Source organism: Saccostrea cucullata, unplaced genomic scaffold, assembly GCF_032062105.1.
Source record: "Saccostrea cucullata isolate Sc308-1 unplaced genomic scaffold, CSIRO_AGI_Scuc_v1 ctg105, whole genome shotgun sequence".
NCBI classification, from domain to species: domain Eukaryota; kingdom Metazoa; phylum Mollusca; class Bivalvia; order Ostreida; family Ostreidae; genus Saccostrea; species Saccostrea cuccullata.
In genome coordinates, this window is record NW_026919155.1 from 236489 (window position 1) to 260000 (window position 23512).

The following is a 23512-nucleotide window of genomic DNA, read 5'->3' on the forward strand; positions in this document are numbered from 1 at the left end:
ATACTAGTATCCAAATATGAAACAGATGTGTTAAACTCTGTCGTGTATTTTATTTCAAACTCGATGGGGTATCATATATGGACAGCCATTGTCATTTGACAATACGCTATACGATATATCTAAATGTCGAGTTGAAGGCAACAGCCAGCTATTGTTTTCTTCTTTTATATGTAGGACTTATAGGACGTATAGAATACATCCTGCTTCATATAAATACAAAAATATGTCTGCTTATAACAGATCACACTTGGTTACCTATGGATCTTCCAATGGATTGTTGGAAGACCCAGTATCCAAAAACCACATAGATGTTGTCAATCAGAAGCTTAAGCATCTTTTTAATATCAACTTCGGATTACTCAGTTCTTGATGTGTTTTTTTAACAAAATACCCTATTTTTATGCTAGTTGGAATGGCTATAGAATAGGCATGTTTCTAAACAAGGATTACAAAAGTGAAAAAGAATTCTTTTCCTTTAACCTGACTTATGTAACTCTTCAATTGTTCTAAAATGTTACTTCTAAGAGTTGTGAATCGAACGCTTATCTCGACATCATTATCATCTGTGGATGGAAGGTGCTGTGAAGTAAAAATGCAATTCCTGAAATAACAAGAGCCATAAAATTTGACACTTCGAAGAATGTCCTCGTCGTTAGCGGAAATCTTTTACTGTGTCAGATGTACATCCGCGTTCTTTTCAAAGAAAAAACAGTTGTTTAAGGAGGATAAAAAGCTAATAATACAAACCAGCAAGAAATGAAATTCAATTGGCTGAAGATAGTTTATTTTATAATGCCAGCATTTTTGACTAGTTCATGGAATAGACTCTTAGTGTTGGACATCAGATTCTGTGGTGTATCTGATTCCAGTAGACGACCATTGTCAAGCACCAAAATTCTAGAAAACACATGAAAATTATTTTTAAAAATTATTTACATATACAATATCTTAGATACAACTAGAGGCACTGTGAGCTATGAGCTCACTAAGTGATACCCCCTCCCCCCGCCTCCCATATGAATATAATGGCAGTGTCCATGTTTTGCTACGAGAAACCCAAAATTATTTGCCCGATCAAAAATTAAAATAGGAGGTGCATAATGGCAATGTATAATAAAGATTCTGCGAAAGTCTCATCAAATTTCATTCAGTGCGAGGAGAGGAGTTGCGGATAAGAGATGGGTACCCTAAAGCGCAACAGACGGACCTACAGACAGGCCTATTTTATTTTACTTTTTGATCCAACACATATTTTTGGTTTCTCATAGCAAAACATGGACACCGTCATTATATTCATATGGGAGGCGGGGGGATATCATTTAGTGAGCTCATTGCTCACAGTACCTCTAGTTTTTATAGAATCCTCTGAGATATTGTTTATACCTGTCGTAGTCCATCACTGTGTTGATCCTGTGTGCGATGGTCAGTACTGTACACTCCCTGAATTCCTCCCGTATCGTCCTCTGTATAAGGTCGTCCGTCTCTAGGTCCACTGCAGCCGTGGCTTCATCCAGTATTAGAATTTTTGTCTTCCTCAAAAGAGATCGCGCCAGACAAACCAATTGTTTTTGACCTACACTGAAAAAAAAAACATCACCAAGAAATGACTTGAAAACGTACAGTAGTAATTTTTTTTTGTTTCTCAAAGTTAAAAGTGAAGTCCGTAAGTCTGACTTTTCAGTACCTGAGGTTACTTCCACCCTCCCCACACTCTGATTCTAGCCCAGCAGGCAGAGTAAGCACGAAAGATTTCAGATGAGCATGCTCAAGAGCATTCCAAATCTCTCCATCTTTGCTCTGATCCATTGGGTCTATGTTCATCCGCAGAGTACCAGAAAACAACACCGGATCCTTTTAGTCAAAAATGTAGGTGTTATTAATCTTTCTCCTCCCCCCTTCTCTCTCTCTCTCTTAAAATAATCCACACTAACAGCAGAACATCATAATAATTTTACTAGATGGATCATTTCTTACCTGGGGTAAAATAGTCAGCTTTGATCTACAGTCATGAAGTCCTATATCTGTTAACTTGACCCCGTCTATATCTATATTCCCAGAGGCTGGTTCTATCAAACGGAACAGCGCCAGGGTCAGGGAAGATTTACCTGCCCCTGTCCTCCCAACAATACCAACCTAAACAAAAGAAATATTGTCTTTTTAAAGGCAGTAGAAGTTTTATTACATAAAGAGAGATGAACACACTAAAGTGAGACACAAAGACAAGGGATGCAAATGAACTAGCTTCCCTAATGGCCGATTAGAAGAACTGGTGTGGACATGTCGTTTGTTGTCTAAGGACGAGCGAGTGAGTGAGAGATGAACAATGGACAAGTTTTGATCAGAAAAGCTCTTTTTTAGCGCATGTCTCTGGTGACCTACAAAACTTTAAGAACAAAACGATTTTTTCTGTTACAATCGTTTTGGTTATCTATGGTGCTTTACTTTTTCTCCAGGTTTGATGGTGACATTGATGTCCTTCAGAACTAAGTCTAGGTTGGGTCTGTATCGTGTAGAGTAAGAGGTCAGAGTGACCTGACCTTGACTCGGCCAGTCCTCTGGAGGTCGATGATCGGCTTTGACAAGTTCAGCCTGTAATGCAAAATAACTTATAATCAAAGAAAATTAAGACATTTGTGAGCGTAATTATTTTAGGTATGTGGTTTAATCATTTAATATAGGATTAAACGTTCTTTTTGAAAAATTTATCGATGTGTAAACTCTTGACATTTTACTCACAAACTGAATAAAAGTGCGAAGCACTTTTATGTTAAGTTTGTGAGTAAAATGTCAAGAGTTTACACATCGATAAATTTTTCAAAAAGAACGTTTAATTCTTATAATTCCAATATCGAATTTTTAAAAATATTCAAATTATTTCTCTTTGAGGCCTCCATACAATCCGTTAGTTCTGGACGGCGAAGGAATACATTTTACCGCAAAGGAACGTAATCGAGATGAATTTCGATAGAGTTCAACTTAAATTGTCAAAACAATCGATAAATGAACTTATAAAGACTTATCGAATGTTGTTTAAGTCAACAAATATCGTAATTACGAGTTTACTTCAGAATAGTTCGTCCTTGACCATGGCCATGTTGACATAAACGACATCTCTCATAGCGAAAGTTGCAGAATTTCGATTTGCACTTGTTTGTTCAAAGATTGAGGAACAATATAGAAAGTAAATATGAATTTGATGCTTATAGGGCAAGAGTTTGTACGTTTCTTTTCCCTGTCTAAACGATACAAACTGAGTTGATTATCTTCGTATTATGAACGTTGAGACAGCGATCTTTAAAATTCACACTCGTGATCGAACAGTGACATTAACATTTTCATGGCGTCCGTCAGCTGGGCAGCCTAGCATGTCACCAGTTTTGTTTTAATTAATTAAATTTGAAGTTTTTTGTATTTATAATTTATCCAAAACAGACAATAAATAACTGCTTTCGTTGTTTATACGATAAACTACATGTAGAAGCTTGGTCAAAAAAGTAGTTCTGATTGAAAAAAAAAAATTATCGATGTGTAAAAATTTTCTTAAACGTGTTCTCGTCCAATCAAAACACAGGAATTCAATAGATACAATGAAGATTGGAATTATATAAGAATATATTTTATCAAGCGCCTGTGTTCTGGTTTACGCTAATTTTTCTGTGAACCAGTTGATGTTTTTGACACTGTATTCAACGGGTTTGTTCATACCTCTGGTTCTTTATCAGTATATTCTGCTATACGTTCTACAGATACTGCATTTGTTTCCACTGTGGTTATTGTGTACAACAACCAACTCATCAGATTTGTTACCTGCAAATTGTACGAGAAAAGACATCCAAGAAGGTCATTTTAAATGATGCTTAGTAACAAAACTCTTTAACCTTTTATAGAAATGTCATACAGGCATCAATGTAAAAATATGAAAATAAAAACATGAAGGATCATTTCGGGGTTTTCAGAGTTTATATTATGTTCTTGGCATGGTTGAGGCAGACAAACTCAGAAATCCACAATATCAATTATAAATTTTCATTTAACATTTCTTTTTTTGCTTCATGCTTAAGCTTGGCAAAGGGCTTTGGAGAAGACTACTTTCTTTTATAAAATTATGTCTAACATCTATATATTAAACATATACCGCATGACTTGAGTAAATCTCAATTTTAGCACAAACTTTTATGACTAATACTAAAATATCCCATCGGAAAAATAATTCTAAAAAATTCAAAGTTCTACAGATATGCTAACATCAAAAAGCGTATAACATAATCTTTCAGTGAATAACCAACACTTTTTAAACTTACATTGAGGGAATAGGATATTGAGAGCCCAGCCATTCCTGCGCTTATACTGTTTCTGGTTGCTACTGATATTATAGAAGCTGCTAAAATCACACAGCATCCCAGAAGTCCAACATGAATACCTCTCCACCTGTTAAAGATTTCATATAATCATAAAAAGGCCCAGAAACGGTATTTATGTAGATGCCACTTTTTGCATTCTATGATGCTTAGAATGCCAAAATCTAAAGATGAGAAGCGTTTTGTAACTTAAAATTAAGACATTGTGGAATATAATCATGCAGCGTGTTAGACCAGATAAACTTTTCTTGTGGTTTTATTGAATATAATGAATGATCTTTCTTTGATCTAAAAAGTTCTGATAGCATTTTTAATCAAATGACTTTTTGTTGTCAAATCTTTTCTGTAGTTAATCTTTTATTATTATTCTATTCTGCGGTGAATTTCAAGGTGAATTAAATGACCTTGTCAGAGAAAACCTATAATTTGGTCCCAATTTGACTGAAGGGGTTACTAGTATACATATAAATTGTTAAGCAATTACATGTACCAGTATTTAAACACTTAATTGTCTATGGACTTTCCAGTTTTTCTCGATCCTGACAAGGAGCAGAAGGCGGCTATGACCGGTCGGCAGGGGATGTTTACTCTTTCATGACACCTGATCCCACCTTTGATGATTTTAGAAGTCCTTATTTGCTCTGCTTTAGTTTTGCAATGTTTAAATGGACTTTGAGCTTGAATAATGTTCATTATATCCATATTTCATTCATCAAATTTTGAAAATTTCTGTATCCTATTTCATAGTATATAACAACAATGCATACAAATTAAAACAAATTTTTACCCATCGACAGATATTTCAGCCCACTTGACTTGTTGGTAATTATTCACTCTGCTCTGAAGCTCAGACATAAACTCGTCTCCTTTACCAAATGCCCTGAGGACACTCGCACCAGCTAAGGTTTCACTGAAATAACTGTAAATTGGAGATCTGTTGGTTGATGAAATTCTTCTCAGTTGTCTAGCGGTTGGTAAGTAAAAACTCTGTGGGGAAACACGAGTACTTACATTGTTTATGTATTTTTGTCCAAAAAAAAAAAAATTAAAAATGAACGAAAAAATGACAAATTAACAAGTTGAAAATAAATATTAAGATATAACATCAAGGTCAGAAAAATGTATTAGATTCATACCAGTAAGAGGTAGTAGAAAATTCCAATTGGAATAGCTACCAAGAGAAACCAGCGAGAAGTGTATGTGATCGCAACCAGAACTCCCAGAAGTGAAATAAAACAGAACATGACCATTTCTAGATACCAAGGAAATACTGTATCTATTGAATCCATGTCCTTAGAAAAACGGTTCATGATTCGCCCTGATGGAGTGGTGTCAAAAAAACTAACTGGACAGCGCAGAATTGAATGTAGAAGGTTGGTATGCATTTTGCGAGATGCGGCAGTTGTTCTAAGTACAAATAGAATCCCATAAAACAATACGAAAATGACTGCAAATGAAAAAGAAAATGTCATTAGTACATTATACATCCTCATAATCAATTTAGCAAGCTAGGCAAGTGTTTATAGTCGCGAATCTCATTTTTATCCAAAGGTTAGTGTAACTGGATGAATCCTTCGATTTTCTAGAATAAGAACAATTTCAAGGAGCTCCACAGATCAATTTTTTTTATATCAATGAACATAAAGAATGTTAGGAAAAGGAGAATCATGAACATAAAAGGCAGTTCAAGAGAACAAAGCTCACAAACACGCCCCTTTTCAGGAGAGGTATAATTATTTCACTTACTTTGCCCTAATCCGAAACCCATGTAACTCCCAAGGAAATATGTATTCCTTTGTTGAACATCTGGGTCATGTATAGTTTCATTAACCAATGTAAAAACAGGATCCTCGGTCCATTTGCTAAGCCATATATTTCCAAGCAGAGTCATGCCCTCGCCAAGTCCATATAACATCACCATGAGAATGCAGTACTTCAGAGACATTGCTCTGAAATAAGCCATAAACCGCTTCCATTTCACCTGTTGGTGTGTAAATCCATGAGATTAGAAGCATGTAAAGTTTACTTATATAACATATTTTAATGAACATGTTCTTGGCTGTTTTGATATACCTGTCCAGTTTCTACCGCCTCTTCTTCGATCAAGTTGTCTTTAACCTGAGCATTTTTCTTTGTCACTGTTTCTAAGTTTACAGAAATCTGTTTCTCTGTCACACTGCTGGAGGTACTCTTTATTTTCAAATGTTTTGCAGTTAGATCGTTCATAGACATTCTAAATCAAAGAAAATTGACCGATAGATTAATGGGCACAAACCTCGACCAAACAACTGTAGCTTCTTTCTTTTGAAAACAACATATTAGAATGCTAGTGCAGAAACAACTATATATCTGTGAAGAAATGTAGATGGCTGTTTGACAAGGTATGAAATATTTGGAAGGCGGGGGTATTTTTAATTTGTTTGTATTCAAACAACTGCGTCTCTAGTTTTCGTCAAACTATAAGTATAGTTGAAATATACTGGTAAATCAATAAATCATACCTTAAGTCAATGGCTGATCCATTGGTGTCGTCGGAGGTTAGTGATGTTAATCTCTGTATAACATTTACCCGCATCTCCTCTACAATTATATTTCTATCATTGATCAATAATCTATCCGTAATGTTGGCTAATCTTAAAACGAAAGATTTCCAAAGAACATACAAACCCTCTATCTCCCCTTCATCAACATCTATCAAATAATTCTCGAGAAAATCTGCAAAGGGTCCAGCATGACTAAGAAGTTCATCATAAGAGCCCGTCTCCGATATTTTCCCGTCCGCCAGCACAATGATTTCATCCACTTTATTCAACCACTGGATCCCGTGTGTAACCAGAATACATGTCTGAAAACGAACATGACGCAATGAAATAACGAAATACATGTACCTAAAATAAGAGTAAGTATATATATTTATTAACATATAAGAAATACTTTGGATCAATGACAAGCTGCCTCAAGTGTTGCAAAGTTTTTGTGAAGATTTACCATTGTTCCCATGTACAATAGCATTTTTACAAACCTTATTTTTCAGTAACCCTGACGATCCAATGACTTCCTCGAATATATGTTTGCCGACATGAGAATCGACGGCTGACAGTGGGTCGTCCAGGAGATAGACGTCCGCGTCACTGTACACGGCTCGGGCCAGACTCACCCTCTGCTTCTGCCCCCCACTCAGGTTTATTCCCTGTAACATTCAGCAAGATGACACTCAGTAAATTCTAAACAACAATATGACCTATCTTTTCTATTATGTTCTGCTTGAGAACATTACGGAAAATCAAAATGTGACATCATAGACTAGAGGCAAGAATAACCGCTAATTAACTTTCAAACTATAATTATCTTTTGTTAATTTGGTTTTTGTATACAGACTATATAATTTTCAAAGTTTGGCTTGGGGGGGGGGGGGGGCAAAAATAATATTTTACCGTAGATACCGGTATTTCTCAAACCTTTTCTCCTATTTCTGTCTGACCTCCTGCAGGAAACGTGTTCAGATCTTGCGTCAGACCACAAGCCTCAATTATTCTATGATACCGTTTCTTGTCCATTTTGAATCCGAAAAGAATATTTTCCTCTATGGTAGCATTTTGAATCCAGGCCTGCTGTGAAACATATGCAATAGATCCCTGAAACAGAAAAAAATCATTAAAACTCAAATTCTAATTAATACATCTATGATAAGTATTATATCTTATCGGCAAATTATTCAAGTTATTCAAGTTACTGATACGCCAAGTAAATTCGAGATATGGGGGAAAAATTAGCATAAAAATGTTGTGAAACTTTTAATACTTAATTCCTATGTTTTCTATGTAGAAACTCACACCGACCTTAATGGTAACGCTCCCTCTAATTTTTGTCATCTCTCCTAGGATTGCTGACAACAATGAAGACTTCCCTTGACCTACTTGTCCAACCACTGCTACAAGACGGCCCTCTGGGATCTCTACATTCACACTTAATGAAAAAAACTCAAAATGAGAATGATGACACTTCATGACAAGGATGGTGGTATTTCTATTGAAATATATGTTCGGATATTCATTGTAGAAAAAGAGAAAAATAGAAAACTGGAAAAAGACTTGCAGGGCCTTGCAGCATGTTTTCAGCAAAATTCCTGACATTTTCTGGCCTGAACATTGAGCAAGTAACCACAGGATATCGTTTACTTGTGTTATCATAAAGTCTACATAAGTCGTGCCACTTTTCATGATCGGGTGAATTGAGAGACACAATTCAGTTTGAAAATTTGTATGAATAACGTCAGTCAACATTCGATCTAAAGGTAGATTGTATTTGCAAACAACATACTCATATCGACTGTGGAAATGGAGTGAAGTTGACTTTACGTTGTTTTTTTTACAAAGTCGTTGATGCCCTTGTGGAATTAATTCACTGCAGTCTTTGTTAGTGGCCTGTTTCGAATTTGGAAATTTATCGCAAACATATCATACTATTCCGTATCAAATCAATTTGGAAGCAAAAGCCCATATACATGTGATAATGGTATATGGCTAGATAATTGACGAGAAAGAAAATAAAGGCATTCCATACATCATAAAGTTTAGTTGGTAGTTTGTTACTTATTTTTATCACTGAAACGTCAAATGTGAAACAGATGTGTCAGGTTTTCTGTGGTGTCTTTTATTTCGAATTGAATATACTGATTCAATGAAATGACTTACTCTTTTAAGATAGTGTTGTCATCCCAAGCAAATTCTCCGTTTCTAATCTGAATAGCTTTCTCTAAATAGAAAAGGGTGATATAATTTTTAAAAATACCAATAATTTTCCATTTGTAGTAAAGACAAGGAACAATAACACGAAAACAAAAGAGAGATCTACCTTGTTTGGCATTTCTTTGAACGACATCTTCCGCAATATCTGTTCTATTCAGGAATTTGCTAATTCGTTTGACTGCCACAACAAAGTTCAAAGTTTTTCGTAGAGCCATTTGTATCATGTCAATGGCGAATCTCAGAATGTTAAAAAGAGAAAGAGAAACAAATACTGTCTTGGCGTCGAGAGGTTTATCACTGATGTGTACATATGTAAAGAACATAGAAAATATCACCTACAAGAGATAGAAATAAAGGTTTACATCAACACAGAATTTCATGTTCAAGGATAACATGTGAGCAAATCAGGTAGTCCACATATGATACAGAAATACTCACTATAACAGGTGTTATGTGAAATAGAGTTTCGATGGTTCGCTCAAAGACCTTCAGATGCAGCAGTTTTTGAAGTTCCTTATTTCTTATGTCTATGATCTTGTTCTTAAAAGTCATTTCCCAAGCATAGAGCTTCAAGACCTAGAAAAATGGTGATATTTGGATCCTATTTGAATATGAATTGATAGCACTATGAAATCAATTGAATAAATTAAGAAGGTACGAAGAGTAAAAACAGCCTGAATACATACCTTTATACCATTGATAACTTCAGATAAAATGTTAATTCTCCCGTCTTTGACTTTCATTTGTTCTTGCATCAGTCTAAAGGATTTGGAGGCAAGGAAAGCATTTAGTGGTACCAAAAGAACCATCACCCCACATCCTACAAACATCGCATATCCAAGAAGCTCATACAAAAAATAAAGAGCCAGCATAATCTCCACAAGAGCTTCGATCCATAGCCCAACAAACATCATGTTGTCTTGAATGGTAGACGTATCCACTGACATCAGATTTAAAATTTCACCCACTGAAGAGGTCTGCTTTGAGTTGCGACTTACTGTCAATGCCTTTAAGATCAGAAATGTGTCTATTAAGATAAATGTGTCATTTGTAAATGTACGCTTCAAATTTCATACTTGCAAAATGGCACTTAAGATAGAAACAGAGAGAAGAATAAAAGCAATTTTCCTTCCATAATGTTCTGTTGATAAATTTATACTTTTTAATCATAATATTTGCGAAATATGAACTTTTTTAGCAAATGGGTTGTAAAATGGTTGTCATTTCCATGCAAACATCTCATTTCTGGATAGACAAGGATTTGTAAGAGGGTTCATAGCTAATGGTCAATTAGTACTCAGATGTAAAATAGATCTATATTTGGAAGATGTATAAATCATTTGAAGAAAGCATTGTGAGACAGAGGACACACATCAACGTATTCGATAACATAGACGAACTTTATCCTGTTTTCGAACTTTAGTACATGTCATAAAGTTAATTTCCAGTAATGAACTGATATATTGAAATATTAACAAGTATATTTGTTTTATCACCTTCTTATACAGTGCAGCCATAAGTGTAGCACTGACTCTTTTTCCCAGGTTCCAGGCCGTGTACATAGAATGATAGTGAAACAAAACCTCTATCACCGATACCACAAAAAGTGATACCGCCAACATATAACCCCACCATAGCTGGTTAGCTCCAGGTTCTGCTATAAACTCAAGAAGCAAGCTGAAAAACAACATGGAGATAGAGGTACTACTTAGAAGCCTTTCTATTTAGCTATTCTAATGAATTAATTAAAAGAAATCGAACATTGTTTCCTAGATTGTCCACAGAGAGAGAGAGAGAGAGAGAGAGAGAGTCCATAAATAAGTAAGTTACATAATTGAAATAGGCATTTATTGCATGGGTTTCTAGAATATTATATAATACTGTGAAATCATATATTTTCGTGGGGTCAAATTTTCGTGGTTTTAGGAAAATCTCTTTGTTCTTGGGGATTTGATTTCGTGAATCTAGAATTAATGATTACTTATGTCTGTAACATTTTACATTTCGCGGTGGACATAAATTCGTAGGTCTCGTCATACCTCGAAAACAACGAAAATCAAACTCCCGCGAAATTTTGTAATTTCACAGTAGTATACAGTGTATTCCCTTTATCATTCTTGGAATTTTACTTGATATAAAATCCACTAAAGCTTTTCATTTTTGTATTCTCACCTGAGTAATTGAATGTTGGTGAATCTAGTAATTAGCAAGACTGAAGTTAGTAGATGGAACTTTAAGTATTCGAATCCAAAAAGTTTTAAAAGGATAATCAAAAGGGATTGATGGGGAAAATGGTGATCGGAATGTTGAGTTTGTCCAACCTCTGTAAGCAAAGACTCTCCAGCATCTTCGTGTGTCCTTGTCGGCTGTTCCTTTCTCATTTTAATACTGCTTGAGGTAAAGACCATCATAAAATATTCATTTTTTAAATTTGTGTTTAAATATGAAACAAATGGAGATAACGAACAGTATTCAAGGTATTCAAGATCAAAAGTCCATAAAACAGTAGAAAATAGGAGCAGAGCAAACACGGACCTCCAACACATCAGAGGTGGGATCAGGAAAAACATACTTTTGTAATTTCAGATTATTTAATTTGCTTGTAGACTTACCTTTTCCTTCCTTTATTTTCCAAATGTTTCCGGCATTTTAAATACTTAGTCAATAGGGTATCAGCTCTATCATAAGATTCTAAGGGATATGTGTCGTCTTGTGTTAACGTTCTTCTGTATCCTTTGATAATAATCCTAATAATTCATAAATGAATTATAAAAATTAATATTATTCTCCAAATATTTATAAATACATTGCACCTAGTTTATTCTATACCTTGAAGTTAATATCAGAGTCTAGCTTGTTTAGAGGATACCAATCCTGACTGAATGTATAGGCATAGTGAACATTTTGGATATTCAGAGATTATTAAATACAGGTCATCATAATAGATATCCTGCAGAAAGGGCATGCCCACTTTGAAACCTACCAAAATATCCAGGAGAAAAATAGCCTGACGGGAAAGGAAGATTTAGAGTATGGACTATTCCCCTGAAAAGATGTAAAAAACTAAAATTCCAAAATATATAAATTTTGAATTTATATTTTATATACATGCATTTAATAAACTTATGAATATTTAAAAATAATGGATGTATAAAAAAATTAATAAAATTGGTGATAGTAATTTCATTTTTGTTTACTGAAACAACTCTTAGCATTGGTTTATTTTCAATTATAATTACATGTATATCTAAGATCAAGAAGATTTGGGACTCGTTTAAAGAGCAAATTATCAGCAAGTAAGATCTAAGACTGAGTAATAAAATAATGACTGTTTAATAAACTGTTCTTTATATTTAATCCAAATTTTAAAAAAAAATCAAATATGTTACCACATCCTTTGAATTTGAAATTTCAGCAAAACAAGACAAAATCCACTGCATCCACTGAATTCCATAGATCGTAGAAAATAAGGCCAATGATAGAGGACTTCTAGAATACTCCTGGTAATGATAAAGGGAAACTGACAACTTAGTTAAGTATAAATTCCATAGAAAATGAAACTAAAGCAAAGTTAGCAACACAGTACAAAGGATAGTATAATTCTGCAATAAGATAACGTTGAAAAAATAATTTAAATTGTGGGAGACACTCTGTAAAATTAAACCTTTTTAAGAAAAACTCATTCTAAGAAAACTTCAAAATCACATTTTTTTCAAAAGTCAGTCACATCAAAACGGACTACTTTTATACATTGCGTACACTCATGCATTCTTCAAGATAAGTCAGAAAGTTGTTATTTAGATTTCATAGAAAACTGCTTTTTCAACAAAAAATGGGCACAGCTTTCAATTCGACATTTACAAATGCATGTACATATATCGACGACGTATTGTCAATTAACTTGTTATTTCCATTCTTATGTCGATACGATATATCCTGGTGAGTTTGAGATAAAAGATACCACAAACTCTGACACATCTCTTTCATATTTGGATATTTTACTTGAAAAAGACGTTAATGATAATCTAACAACCAAGCTCTATAATAAACTTTTCTTTAACTTTTCTATCGTCAACTTCCTTTACTTATGCAGCAATATACCTTCATCAGATGCATACGGAGTTTATGTCTCTCAGTTGATTCCATACTCAAGAGCATGCTTTACGTATGACCAATTTCTAAGGCGAGGTAAATTTTTGACAAACAAGTTGATGAAACAAGAATTTCAGCTGTCTCGTTTAAAGTCATCATTTCATAAGTTCTATGGTCGATACAATGACCTTGTCAGCAAATATAATTTATCATTGAGTCAAATGCTGACTGACGTTTTTCATACCAATTCTTAGTCCATTATTTATACACATAATCGACGATGGATTTTTCCGTTATTTCCTGACCATAACAAGGAGTACAGGGCGGGTGTGACCGGTCGGCAGTGGATGCTCACTCCTCCATGGCACCTGATCCCACCTCTGATGTTTTTGAGGTCATTGTTTGCTCTGCTCCTGTTTTGTATTGTTTTATAGACTTTTGAACTTGAATACTATTCGTTATCTCCATATGTTTTATTATAATTTGTGACTCGCCGTCAAAAAATTATTTGTAAAAAATCACTGATTCTTCAAGCAAGTACTCTAAAGATGATATTAAAACCATGCTTGAGTTCCTCAGTGACAACATTGATATATTGTCTTTGAAGACTAAGTCTTTCAACAATCTTCTGATGAGCACTGGTTATGTTAATTTATTAGCCGACATATTTTCCATCCTATGACGCAGAATTTATTACAGCCCTTCAGCTCGACTTTCAAAGGTATCGACGATGTTTTAACAATAATAAAAGATACATTCATTAATATTCAGAGTCGATATATCCCAGTGAACTCAAAATAAAAGATTCGTCAGAGTTTGTCACATCTTTTTTACATCTAGATATTTTGTCTCCTTCAGGTGAAAATGGGCCAACTTACAACTAAATTATATATAACGAGATTTCTTTTTAATAAGCTTTTCCATCCTCGAAATTCCTTACGTAGTAATATTCCATCAAAACTGCTTATTTACACTATGTGTCTTGATGCATGCATCTTAAGAATACTTTGTAAAGATGAAATTTATCTTCTTCAAAAAATAATCCTTCAAAACTTTATTGATACACAAATTATGCTGGAAGATAAATTTAATTCATTCTAAAACAAAGACCCCTCTATATTATAATAATCAAATTAGTTTTTCTAATTGTAGTTTTAATCAGTATTTTCTGTTTTTGTGTATCTTGGGTAACTATGAAGGAAAATAAGGCTTATGATTCAATCTCAACTCTGACCTTTCTTTTCATTGGTTAGTTCCATGCATCTTGAAGCACGGAATAGAACAAGTTCTATTCGATCGTTCAAGATGCAAGATCCATTTAATTTGAAACAACACTGTGAATCTTGACACATGCATCCAAGATGCATGTGTCAAGATGCATAGTGTAAACCGGCCTTAACGTAGTAATATTCCATAAACTGCATACGCTCATAATCCCAACTTTATTGATACACAAGATCATGCTCAAAGAAGATTCAATTTAAAGTCAAGAAAGATAAGTTGATGTTGCAGGGATTTCAAAAGTCTTGTTTAGCCCAGCGTTTCATAAATTTTTAAGGTCGGTAAAAAACTGATATTGTTACAAAATATCACCTACCTCTGGGTCGTGTTTTAGCTGATGTGTTTTATAACATTGTTAGGTCTTTTTGACTAAATTAGACAACAGAATACTAGTCATTTGTCTATCAGATCAATACGTAGGGCTGAGGGCAGTTGTCATCAGTCAACAAGGGAGTGTTGACTCTACATGGAGGTACTACCTGTGGAGATTCTGGTGGCCAGTGTTATATTTCTTGTTAACAGATTTGTATTTATTGAAGATATGTTCTTGATATCAAACACTGTTTGTTAACTTCGCCTTTTCATATAACAGTTTTTTATGACCATCGGTCATAAATCTGCCAGTAAATTACTCAATAAAAACGTCTGATGACCTTTTTTTGGCAAGTCAAGGAATTTATGGTAGTTGATAGTGCCCCCCCCTCCAACTGAAATGTTTGGCTGTGTAATCCCAAAACTGAAATTGCTTCCTACGGGCCTGCAATCAATTTACCAAGGGAACCTGACTCCCTGATTGAAGAAATACAGCTTTCCTACACATTTAAAATTTATATTTTAGTGGAGGACATGAATTTAAAGATCTTTTCATGAAACGAAAAAGAAGAAAATATAATTACTAATTTTTGGTTAAAATTATTAATGTTATTTTTATAGTCTTTTATATAACACTTACCGATAAGAGAATTCTGTGATATAGTGGGACAGTATCAATAATAATGGCTACAGTCCAGTAAATGAATAAAACTCCTGAAGTGACAAAGCCCTTCCATCGCTCCATGTAAATGTAGAAACCTACCAAACTCTAGAAAAACAGAAAGAATGTAAGTATACCAAACATATATTAAAAAAGCATTGGAAAATTATTTTCACTAATTCTTTTATTGAATTAATGTTCAATAACTTTGTTAAAAAATTGAAGGTATGATTGAAAAGAGATTACAATACAAGTATATAAAATACCTATTGTAGCTTTTCAATGATTCAGTATCATAATCGCATCAAAAAATAAAAAAAATTAAAAAAAATTATCTGATAAAATTCAAAGAAATATGTGAAACATAGATTGTCATATGATAAATCAGAATTATCAATCATTATATTTTCGTACTATATTACCCCTAAATCATACTACTATTCATAAAAATTATTTCACATATTGAAGATTTTGATGCACGGTTTATGCATAAGAATATGCATGTTATTTCCTGATTTGCTAACTATATGGCCAAGCATTTCACAAGAGTCAGAATATTATTATTAAAGTGAACAATTCGTAGATTTTTTTTTATTTTGGAAACTTAGTTTAATGTATAACTTTCCTTGATGTAACAACAGTGAAAAGAAAGTGTTACTGTTTATTGTTATTCACCGCAAACAATACAGTTACAACAGAAACATATGTTTCTATAACTCTAGACCAAGTATTTCTGCACCATAAGCTTTACTTACTGTGATACGCGTGTAGCATATTAAACATGTCTGAAGCTAAGGTTTTTACCAGTGTAATAATCTGAAGAGTAAAACTGAATACAGCTGTCCTTCGTGTCAGATAAAGAGACGCATCCTCAACTATCCACTCCACAATTAGCAATACAACATTAACCACGAGGAGGAACTGTAATAGAGCATCGATTGAAAATTAGTTATAAAATACATGTGTTCTTAAAATCAAAGATGAATTTAAATTCAATTGCTAATACATTTGAATGTAAATGAAATTTCCTGAACATAATAATATACAAATGTACTTAGAAATTGATAATTTAAATTCTCTTCTTTTTCTTTTTTTTTTTCTTCTTAGGGTTGGGACAAATGGAGAAATTATAAATTTATAGAACCAAGCACTTGACACTCAGAGAGATTTGTCTACTGCATATATTTCCTCAGAAAAAGCTTGCCTGTTCAGTTTTATTGAATGTTTACTTACTGTTTTTAGGATGATTCGCCAGCTAAGAGGATTAGGGCTTGTTTTCTGTCTGATCAGGTAATACATGTAGAAAGGGGAGACAACCCAAATCCAGCCATGGATCATCCAGACCGGAACAGAGGTCAGGAAGCAAGGAGAAAATAATGGCTGCTCCCCACTTCTGGTCAGATTCCAGTCCTGCCAAAAAGTCACAAAAACACGTTATTTCGGTTCCTGTTATTATGTCCCTTTGTTTGATGTTTTCTACAAGCTATCATGCATGACATGCTCAGATGTAGATAAGTATATAAAAACACATATTTAAAGATAACAAATCAGTTTTCTGAAGAAATAATATATTCTGATTTGGTTTTCTTTAAAAACTGCCATGCATTTTGCTTTCTATAAAAAAAAAGTTGCTTTTAATTATAGGGAAATAATGCTGTAGATTTTTTATTTACCTGACAGCTATAATTTAGTAGACAAAGTAACTTGTACAGTTAATCAGATTAAACCATATATAGTCATTAGTATACAGCCTTATTCAAACACTGTACGTAACAGGTTTTCCTAAAAAAAATAATGAAAATTGGGTAAAAAACGAAAGTTTCGGAAATGTTAATCGCAATTTAATCGAAATTTAATGGTATCTAAATGGTTCGACTTTTGCAAATACTTCATATGTGAAGCTGACCAACATATTGTATTTTATGCCCTACAAAAAACGACACAGCCTTCACCGAATGGTACTTTTATCATGATGTCGGATATTGTTCGACACTATAGAATTTCACAAATGAGCTAAACATAGTTTCACAGTTCATAAACTAGGTTTATCGACTGTAAATTATAGTTTACACACCCTGAACTATAATTAACAATTCGTTACATGTACCTATAGTTTTTATCTGTAAAACTATATTTTAACGGTTGTTAACTATAGTTTACGAATGCTAATCTAATTAAGCTTATCTGTCTGTAATAAAGCGTTAACAAAAGATTTTGTTGATAAACATAGATTCACGTTTGTAAACTATAATTTACAATCGTAAACTATATTTAAGAGGTGTTAATCATAGTTTCATAAATCGTGAAACTATGTTTATCAGATCGTTAACTATGCTTAAGACTTGTAAACCATAGTTTACAAATTGTGAAACTGTTTTTATCAGAAAATCTATGTTTTGCAATCGCAAATGATTGTTTTCGGTGTTAAGTATAGTTTACGGTTGTGAAAAATAGATTATCGCGTTGACTATGGTTTACAGAATGATGTAAAATATAGATTGACGTTGTTAACTTTAGTTTACAGTCCGTAAACTATAGTTTACAACCGATAAACCTAGTTTATCGACTGTGAAACTATGTTTAGCTCATTTTTTGTGAATTTGGCGTGCAATATTCATTCCTTCCGTCCCCTTTCCTTGCGCCCCTATTCTCTTCCTTTCTCATTTTCACCCTTTTCCTTCTGGTTACTTGTATTTGTATTGTTATCGAATTAGCAAATTACAATATATCATTTTTTTATGAATTTGAGGTTGATCGATTGTAAAATAAAGAAAGGTGATTTAATTGAATTCAGTTCTAGTCCAGTATAATTAATAACGCAATACTCGATTATATATAGATGATACGAACTTTTGTTTTTCATTTATTCGTTATGAATATAGTGAGCCGATTTTTTCAATAAGCATGCAGTATGTTCTAAGTATTTCCGTTCTAAATTTTGACTCAATTGACCTGTTTATTTTGCTTCAGGCAAATAATTATCGCTTAACTGATAACATTTCAGAGACATGTTGATATTTCATAGGTAACATACTGAATAATAACTTCACATCGTGAACTATAATAAAGGTGAGAATCACAAACACGTACCCAGAATAGAGTATTGTTTCTGCAGAATTCAGGCATGTCACCACGTGCACTCAATTTGAATTTTACATTCAATCTGTTATTTCTCAAGTTTTATATATGTCTGTAGTATTTCTTTCTTGTGGTGCAAGAATTTTTGAAAGTACGGTAGCCCATTAGTGTTGATATTGTATATTGTAAAAATATACATCAGCATTGCCCGAGCTGTGACATGGATCTTTTCTGACACAAAAAAATCCTGGATATATTTTATTGAAATATTCAGTTTTTAACAAACTTTAATAAAAAATTATTTTAGACAGTTGTCAGTGTTCGTAAGGTTACAACGGCAACTTCTGATGAAGGATTTGAAAGAGAATGGTTACATAGAAATTTATTGTATGTTAGGGTTAGGGTAAAGATATTTGGATTAAACTTAAGGGTTAGGGTAAGGGTTAAGGCGAAACTTAAATGCCAATAGTATATTTTGGAGGAGCGTCTTTATTTAATAAAATACTAAGTATTTTGTTTAAGTATATTTCTATTCCTAGAATGGAGAAAGCTAGACGAGGTTTTGCTGTGGGTATTTCATCATCCCTAGTCTTTTCCATTGCATCAGAAAATTCTCTTTTGAAGTGGGATTAAAGGTAAAGACTATATGATGAAATTTAAAATTAATGTAAAACCAAAGAGGGCATGCTTTTGGCTTTTAACAAGCTTTAAACAAATTTCATAAAACTTCTAAATTTTGTCATAGGCTTAAAGAAAAATTAAAAACTAATATAGACATTTTAAAAAGATATATATTCTGGAAGTCAAAATATGATTTCCTAAAAGAAGATACATGTAATTTGTATACATGTATCAGATGCATATTAAAATCTCGCATTGAGCGACAACATGTTCTCTATTAAGTAAGGAGGCCAAACTTTTAAACCATAATTATATGACACTTCCAGCTTTCAGTATTTTTACAATATTGTTTACAGGTTGAAGTGCATTTTTAAGAGGAAAACTTAATCCGCTTGAAAGGTGTTGCTGAGTTTATCCATCCATTCTATTGTTAAAGAATATTTTAAGATAAATCCATACAAAGATTCAGGTATCTGTTATTTAATCCTAAATCAAAATGCTTTAGTTTGCCATGTTTTGTCGATGAACAGATAAATGTTAGAAATCGTCCTATGGAGAACTTATCGTGTCACTTTTTTTTTTATCTGTACAGAGAGTTTTTAGCCATGATTTTACTTACCTTACTGATTGGAGCAGTAGTCTTTTCCATTATACTTATCATTCAGCATGTACATAGATACAAACAATGGAGCAAGGTTACTGCAAAGATCACCTCTTTTGAACCGTGGCATCCAATATGGGGAAATTTGCATCTGGTATGTACTTAAATGGCTAACTTCCCAGTTAATTATGTTCTGAACACTTAAATAGTTTTCTAAACTTCCCATCCTATTAAAATCACATTAGAGTGATTGTCACACATCAACAGAGATAGAAAAAATTATATTGAAAATAATAATCACACTTCACAAATTCACATATACATTAGGATGTGATGAATTAAATAACTAAAGTTAAAACACTGGGGAAAAGAAACAAAACAGGAATATAACATGACAATATGATGTAGCCTGTAGCCACATGGTTCACATAATAAATATTAATGCAATTAAAAAAACTGCAAATATAAAACACATTATGGTATTTTATCTTCCTCTGCAAAAATGAATTTCCTCATGGTCTTTGTACTCGACAGATTACTTCGGGGGTTGCTAGGGATTTGCCAAATCGTTTTCATGGCTGCTTTTGGCCGTTTTATTTTACTCAGCAAAGCAGACAGAGTGTACACCTTCTACTTACTTTTTAAGCAGATATTTTCATATCAGGTGTTTTATCATATCAGATTTAGCCAGTTATGTCTGCTTGGCATATTTTAGAATTTATTGACCTTTCAACCTCTTTAATTTAATTTTTTGTCATCATTATTTAAAGGTAAATGACATGGCCGACTTCTTTAAACTGGTTTTGGTCATGGTGGAGAAGACTAAAGCAAAGCTCCTTTGCGGTTGGGTCATGTTTTTATATCCTGTGTTTTCCACTTGCCATCCCGACACGGCCAAAATCCTGCTTAAGTCCTCTGAACCAAAAGTGAAATATAACCTTGGAGGAGTTTACAGGATGATTTTGCCTTGGTTAGGTAGGAGTAGAGAAATCACAACATCTGATATTTTTCTGCAGTTCACATCCACTTTTTCACCTAATCACCGTTAAAAAAGCTTTCCTTTTGATGGCAAGGTGACGGCCTATTGCTGTCGGACGGGAAGAAATGGGAGAGGAATCGTCGTCTGCTAACTCCCGCCTTCCATTTTGACATTCTCAGACCTTACGTTCAGATCTACAATGACGTCGCTAATATATTCCTCGTAAGTCCAAAAGTTTTCAAAATTTAAAAAAATCTTTCTTTCCATAGTTCCTAAATCCATGTTCAATGCAATACATGTAGTTATTTCTTAAATTTTACTTCAATTAGGAAAAAGTACAAAAAGCTTGTGATTCAAAGGAAGCGATAGAAATCTACAGCCACGTGTCACTGGCTACATTGGATACCATGTTAAGATGTTCGTTGTCGTACACCGGGCAGGTACAGGAAAAGGGGTAAGATTTTGTTTTGTTGTCAAAATTAACAACATATTGTAATTAGATTGTCGATTTATGTTGATAAAAGTTTGAAATTTCCCCACTCCGAGCTTTTTTCCCCTTTTTTTCCAAGTTGTCTTGAAACCCTTGTACGATGAATGTGGTTTAGTTTTTCAAAGTAAATGTGAATTGAATGATTTATATTATACTGTGTAAGATGAAAACCTCCCCAGTATTTAGCATTAAGACTTTTTTGTTCATAAAGTAATATTACCATTATCAATCTATACAGAGATAGTCACCCATATGTGCAGGCTGTCCGACGACTGGGGTCTCTATCTGTTCAAAGGACCTTGTAAGTCTTTATTTGCATTATATTTCAAATTATGAAATAGTATCAAAGACATATACATATGCATATGCATATGATTTTTATTATTATATAATTAAGATCTCCTTGGCTTTATCCGGATGTTTTGTTTTGGCTCTCACCGAGTGGCAGGGAATATAAGCGTCTCATCGACTATGTTCACGAGTTTGCTGATGAAATCATCGCTTCTCGTAGGAAAGCTTTGGTATTAAAAAGTATATTTCTATCTTGCAGTTATCTTTTGAGCATGTTTTGGTTATTGTCTGTAATATGAGTACATTATTTAGACAGAAAAAGATATCAATAAGACAGCAGGAAAAAGGCTAGATTTTTTAGACATTTTGATCACGGCTAAAGATGAGAATGGTGAAGGTCTAAATGACCAGGACATCAGGGCAGAGGTGGATACTTTCCTTTTTGAAGGTAAATATTATTATCGATGACAAATCAAGGCATGAAAGGCTTAGTATCTGATATCAAATCATTTTCATTTTACAGGACACGACACAACAGCATCTGCCATAAGTTGGGCCATTTACTGTTTAGCCAAGTATCCAGAAGAACAGGAAAAGGTTTATCAAGAAGTGACGTCAGTTTTAGACAGCAGACCACAAGTCTCATGGTGAGGAGATAAAGAGTTGAGAAGATCCCGACTGACATCAGCTTTCTTTTTTTTTTTAATTCCTTATGTCCCTTTTGTTTATGTGTTTAGTGTCCCCTTGAGAATTTTTCACACATATTGAGATGCCACCACTTGCAGGTGAAAGGCTGCAAAGTAAGAATTATGATCGGCACCAACGACATTTGAGCAAGGAGGGATCTTCTTTGTGCTATTACCTCCACTTCTCGTGCTGGATTTGAATCCGAGCGAGAGTAAAGGATCAGATGCTTACTACATTTCTTTAGAGCAAACATTCTTACCATTGTGCCACAAAAAGGATTTTAAAGGAATTTTACAAATCATTATTTATTTCATCCTCTAAGTTTCAGGCTAAAGGTGAGAATAATACCGGTAAATAATGTACTCAGTGACAGATACTTCGTCATTAGCTTTATTGGTATTAGCTCCTCAATATATTCTATGCAAAAGTAATAAACGTTGTTTTAAATTTTAAGGTTAATCAAAAATTTTCGCACTCTCTTTAGGGAAGATCTTAATCAGTTAAAGTACACCTCGATGTTTCTGAAGGAAGTACTGAGGATGCACAGTCCTGTACCTTTTATAAGTCGTTGGCTGACGAAGCCCTTGGTTTTAGATGGGGTAGAGATTCCTGCCCATTTTCAAGTAGACATTTTAATTCATGCTATAAATCATCATCCTGACGTTTGGCCTGATCACATGGTACGTAAACATTTTCATGGAGACAAGTATGAATCTGATGGAAGACAATTGATAAGTTATAGAAAATATTACCCAACTGGTATCTAAAATGATCGCTCTTCGTATAAGACAATATAAATTAATGCTTCTCTTACCCTACATATACTACGGTTATTGTAGGAATTTCGACCGTCGAGGTTTGAGAATGAGACGAGACAAGAAAGAGATCCTTACACTTATATTCCGTTTTCAGCAGGATCCAGGTAAAGAAGTTAACATTTTGGTTTTTAAGCCACAATACGCAACACCACGAAACGAATTCAGAGTATAATGTTGAATACTGATCAAATTTTATATAAGGTCAAAGATCCTTGAAAACAGAGAATTTTGTCTTTGAACAAGATTGTTTTATTTTTATTTATTTTTTTATTCTGTGCATTTATATAATGAAACACGTCTAAATTATATTACAAAACCGGATACATTATAGTACGCAGGAAAGCTTAATGGCCAGACTCGTTGTAAATTCACCTTTTTTCCTTTAGAAATTGCATTGGGCAGAATTTTGCAGTGAATGAAGAAAAAGTGATGATTTCTGCTTTAGTAAAGAGGTACAGCAAAAATATCAAATATAAATCGTAGGGCCTGTTTATA

General features: G+C 33.7%; 2 protein-coding genes across 5 annotated transcripts in view; one reads left to right on the plus strand and one right to left on the minus strand.

The window, feature by feature from the left end:
• Positions 1 to 767: 767 nt before the first annotated feature.
• On the minus strand, positions 768 to 18719 carry LOC134280547 (multidrug resistance-associated protein 1-like). Of its 4 annotated transcripts, none has more exons than XM_062762987.1 (29): positions 18543 to 18719; positions 16686 to 16862; positions 16257 to 16373; positions 15432 to 15560; positions 12496 to 12606; positions 12090 to 12151; positions 11719 to 11853; positions 11279 to 11497; positions 10603 to 10783; positions 9793 to 10113; positions 9545 to 9682; positions 9213 to 9441; positions 9053 to 9113; positions 8198 to 8324; positions 7817 to 7993; positions 7381 to 7548; positions 7026 to 7203; positions 6860 to 6938; positions 6432 to 6591; positions 6105 to 6339; positions 5495 to 5805; positions 5146 to 5345; positions 4302 to 4428; positions 3706 to 3807; positions 2443 to 2589; positions 1975 to 2133; positions 1685 to 1851; positions 1384 to 1578; positions 768 to 897 (listed from the first exon to the last, which is right to left on the minus strand). In XM_062762987.1, the coding sequence occupies exons 1-29, from the start codon at positions 18576 to 18578 to the stop codon at positions 783 to 785; spliced, it is 4563 nt and encodes a 1520-aa protein (XP_062618971.1). In that variant the 5' UTR covers positions 18579 to 18719; the 3' UTR covers positions 768 to 782. The 4 variants fall into 4 exon arrangements, with proteins under 4 accessions (XP_062618971.1, XP_062618978.1, XP_062618991.1 ...); XM_062762994.1 differs by having other exon boundaries at positions 11279 to 11494; positions 18543 to 18718; XM_062763007.1 differs by lacking the exons at positions 12090 to 12151; positions 12496 to 12606; positions 15432 to 15560; ... (1 more) ...; positions 16686 to 16862; positions 18543 to 18719 and having other exon boundaries at positions 11428 to 11494; positions 11719 to 11843.
• Positions 18720 to 19749: 1030 nt separating this feature from the next.
• The window catches only part of LOC134280345 (cytochrome P450 4F8-like), a 4023-nt gene continuing 260 nt past the window's right edge, over positions 19750 to 23512 (plus strand). The window contains exons 1-11 of the mRNA XM_062762757.1: positions 19750 to 19906; positions 20523 to 20727; positions 20826 to 20953; positions 21061 to 21185; positions 21460 to 21522; positions 21619 to 21742; positions 21825 to 21960; positions 22036 to 22159; positions 22684 to 22879; positions 23039 to 23121; positions 23404 to 23469. Of these exons, the coding sequence (XP_062618741.1) occupies positions 19757 to 19906; positions 20523 to 20727; positions 20826 to 20953; positions 21061 to 21185; positions 21460 to 21522; positions 21619 to 21742; positions 21825 to 21960; positions 22036 to 22159; positions 22684 to 22879; positions 23039 to 23121; positions 23404 to 23469 (1400 nt within the window). The 5' untranslated portion in view covers positions 19750 to 19756. The remainder of the gene's footprint in view (positions 19907 to 20522; positions 20728 to 20825; positions 20954 to 21060; positions 21186 to 21459; positions 21523 to 21618; positions 21743 to 21824; positions 21961 to 22035; positions 22160 to 22683; positions 22880 to 23038; positions 23122 to 23403; positions 23470 to 23512) is intronic.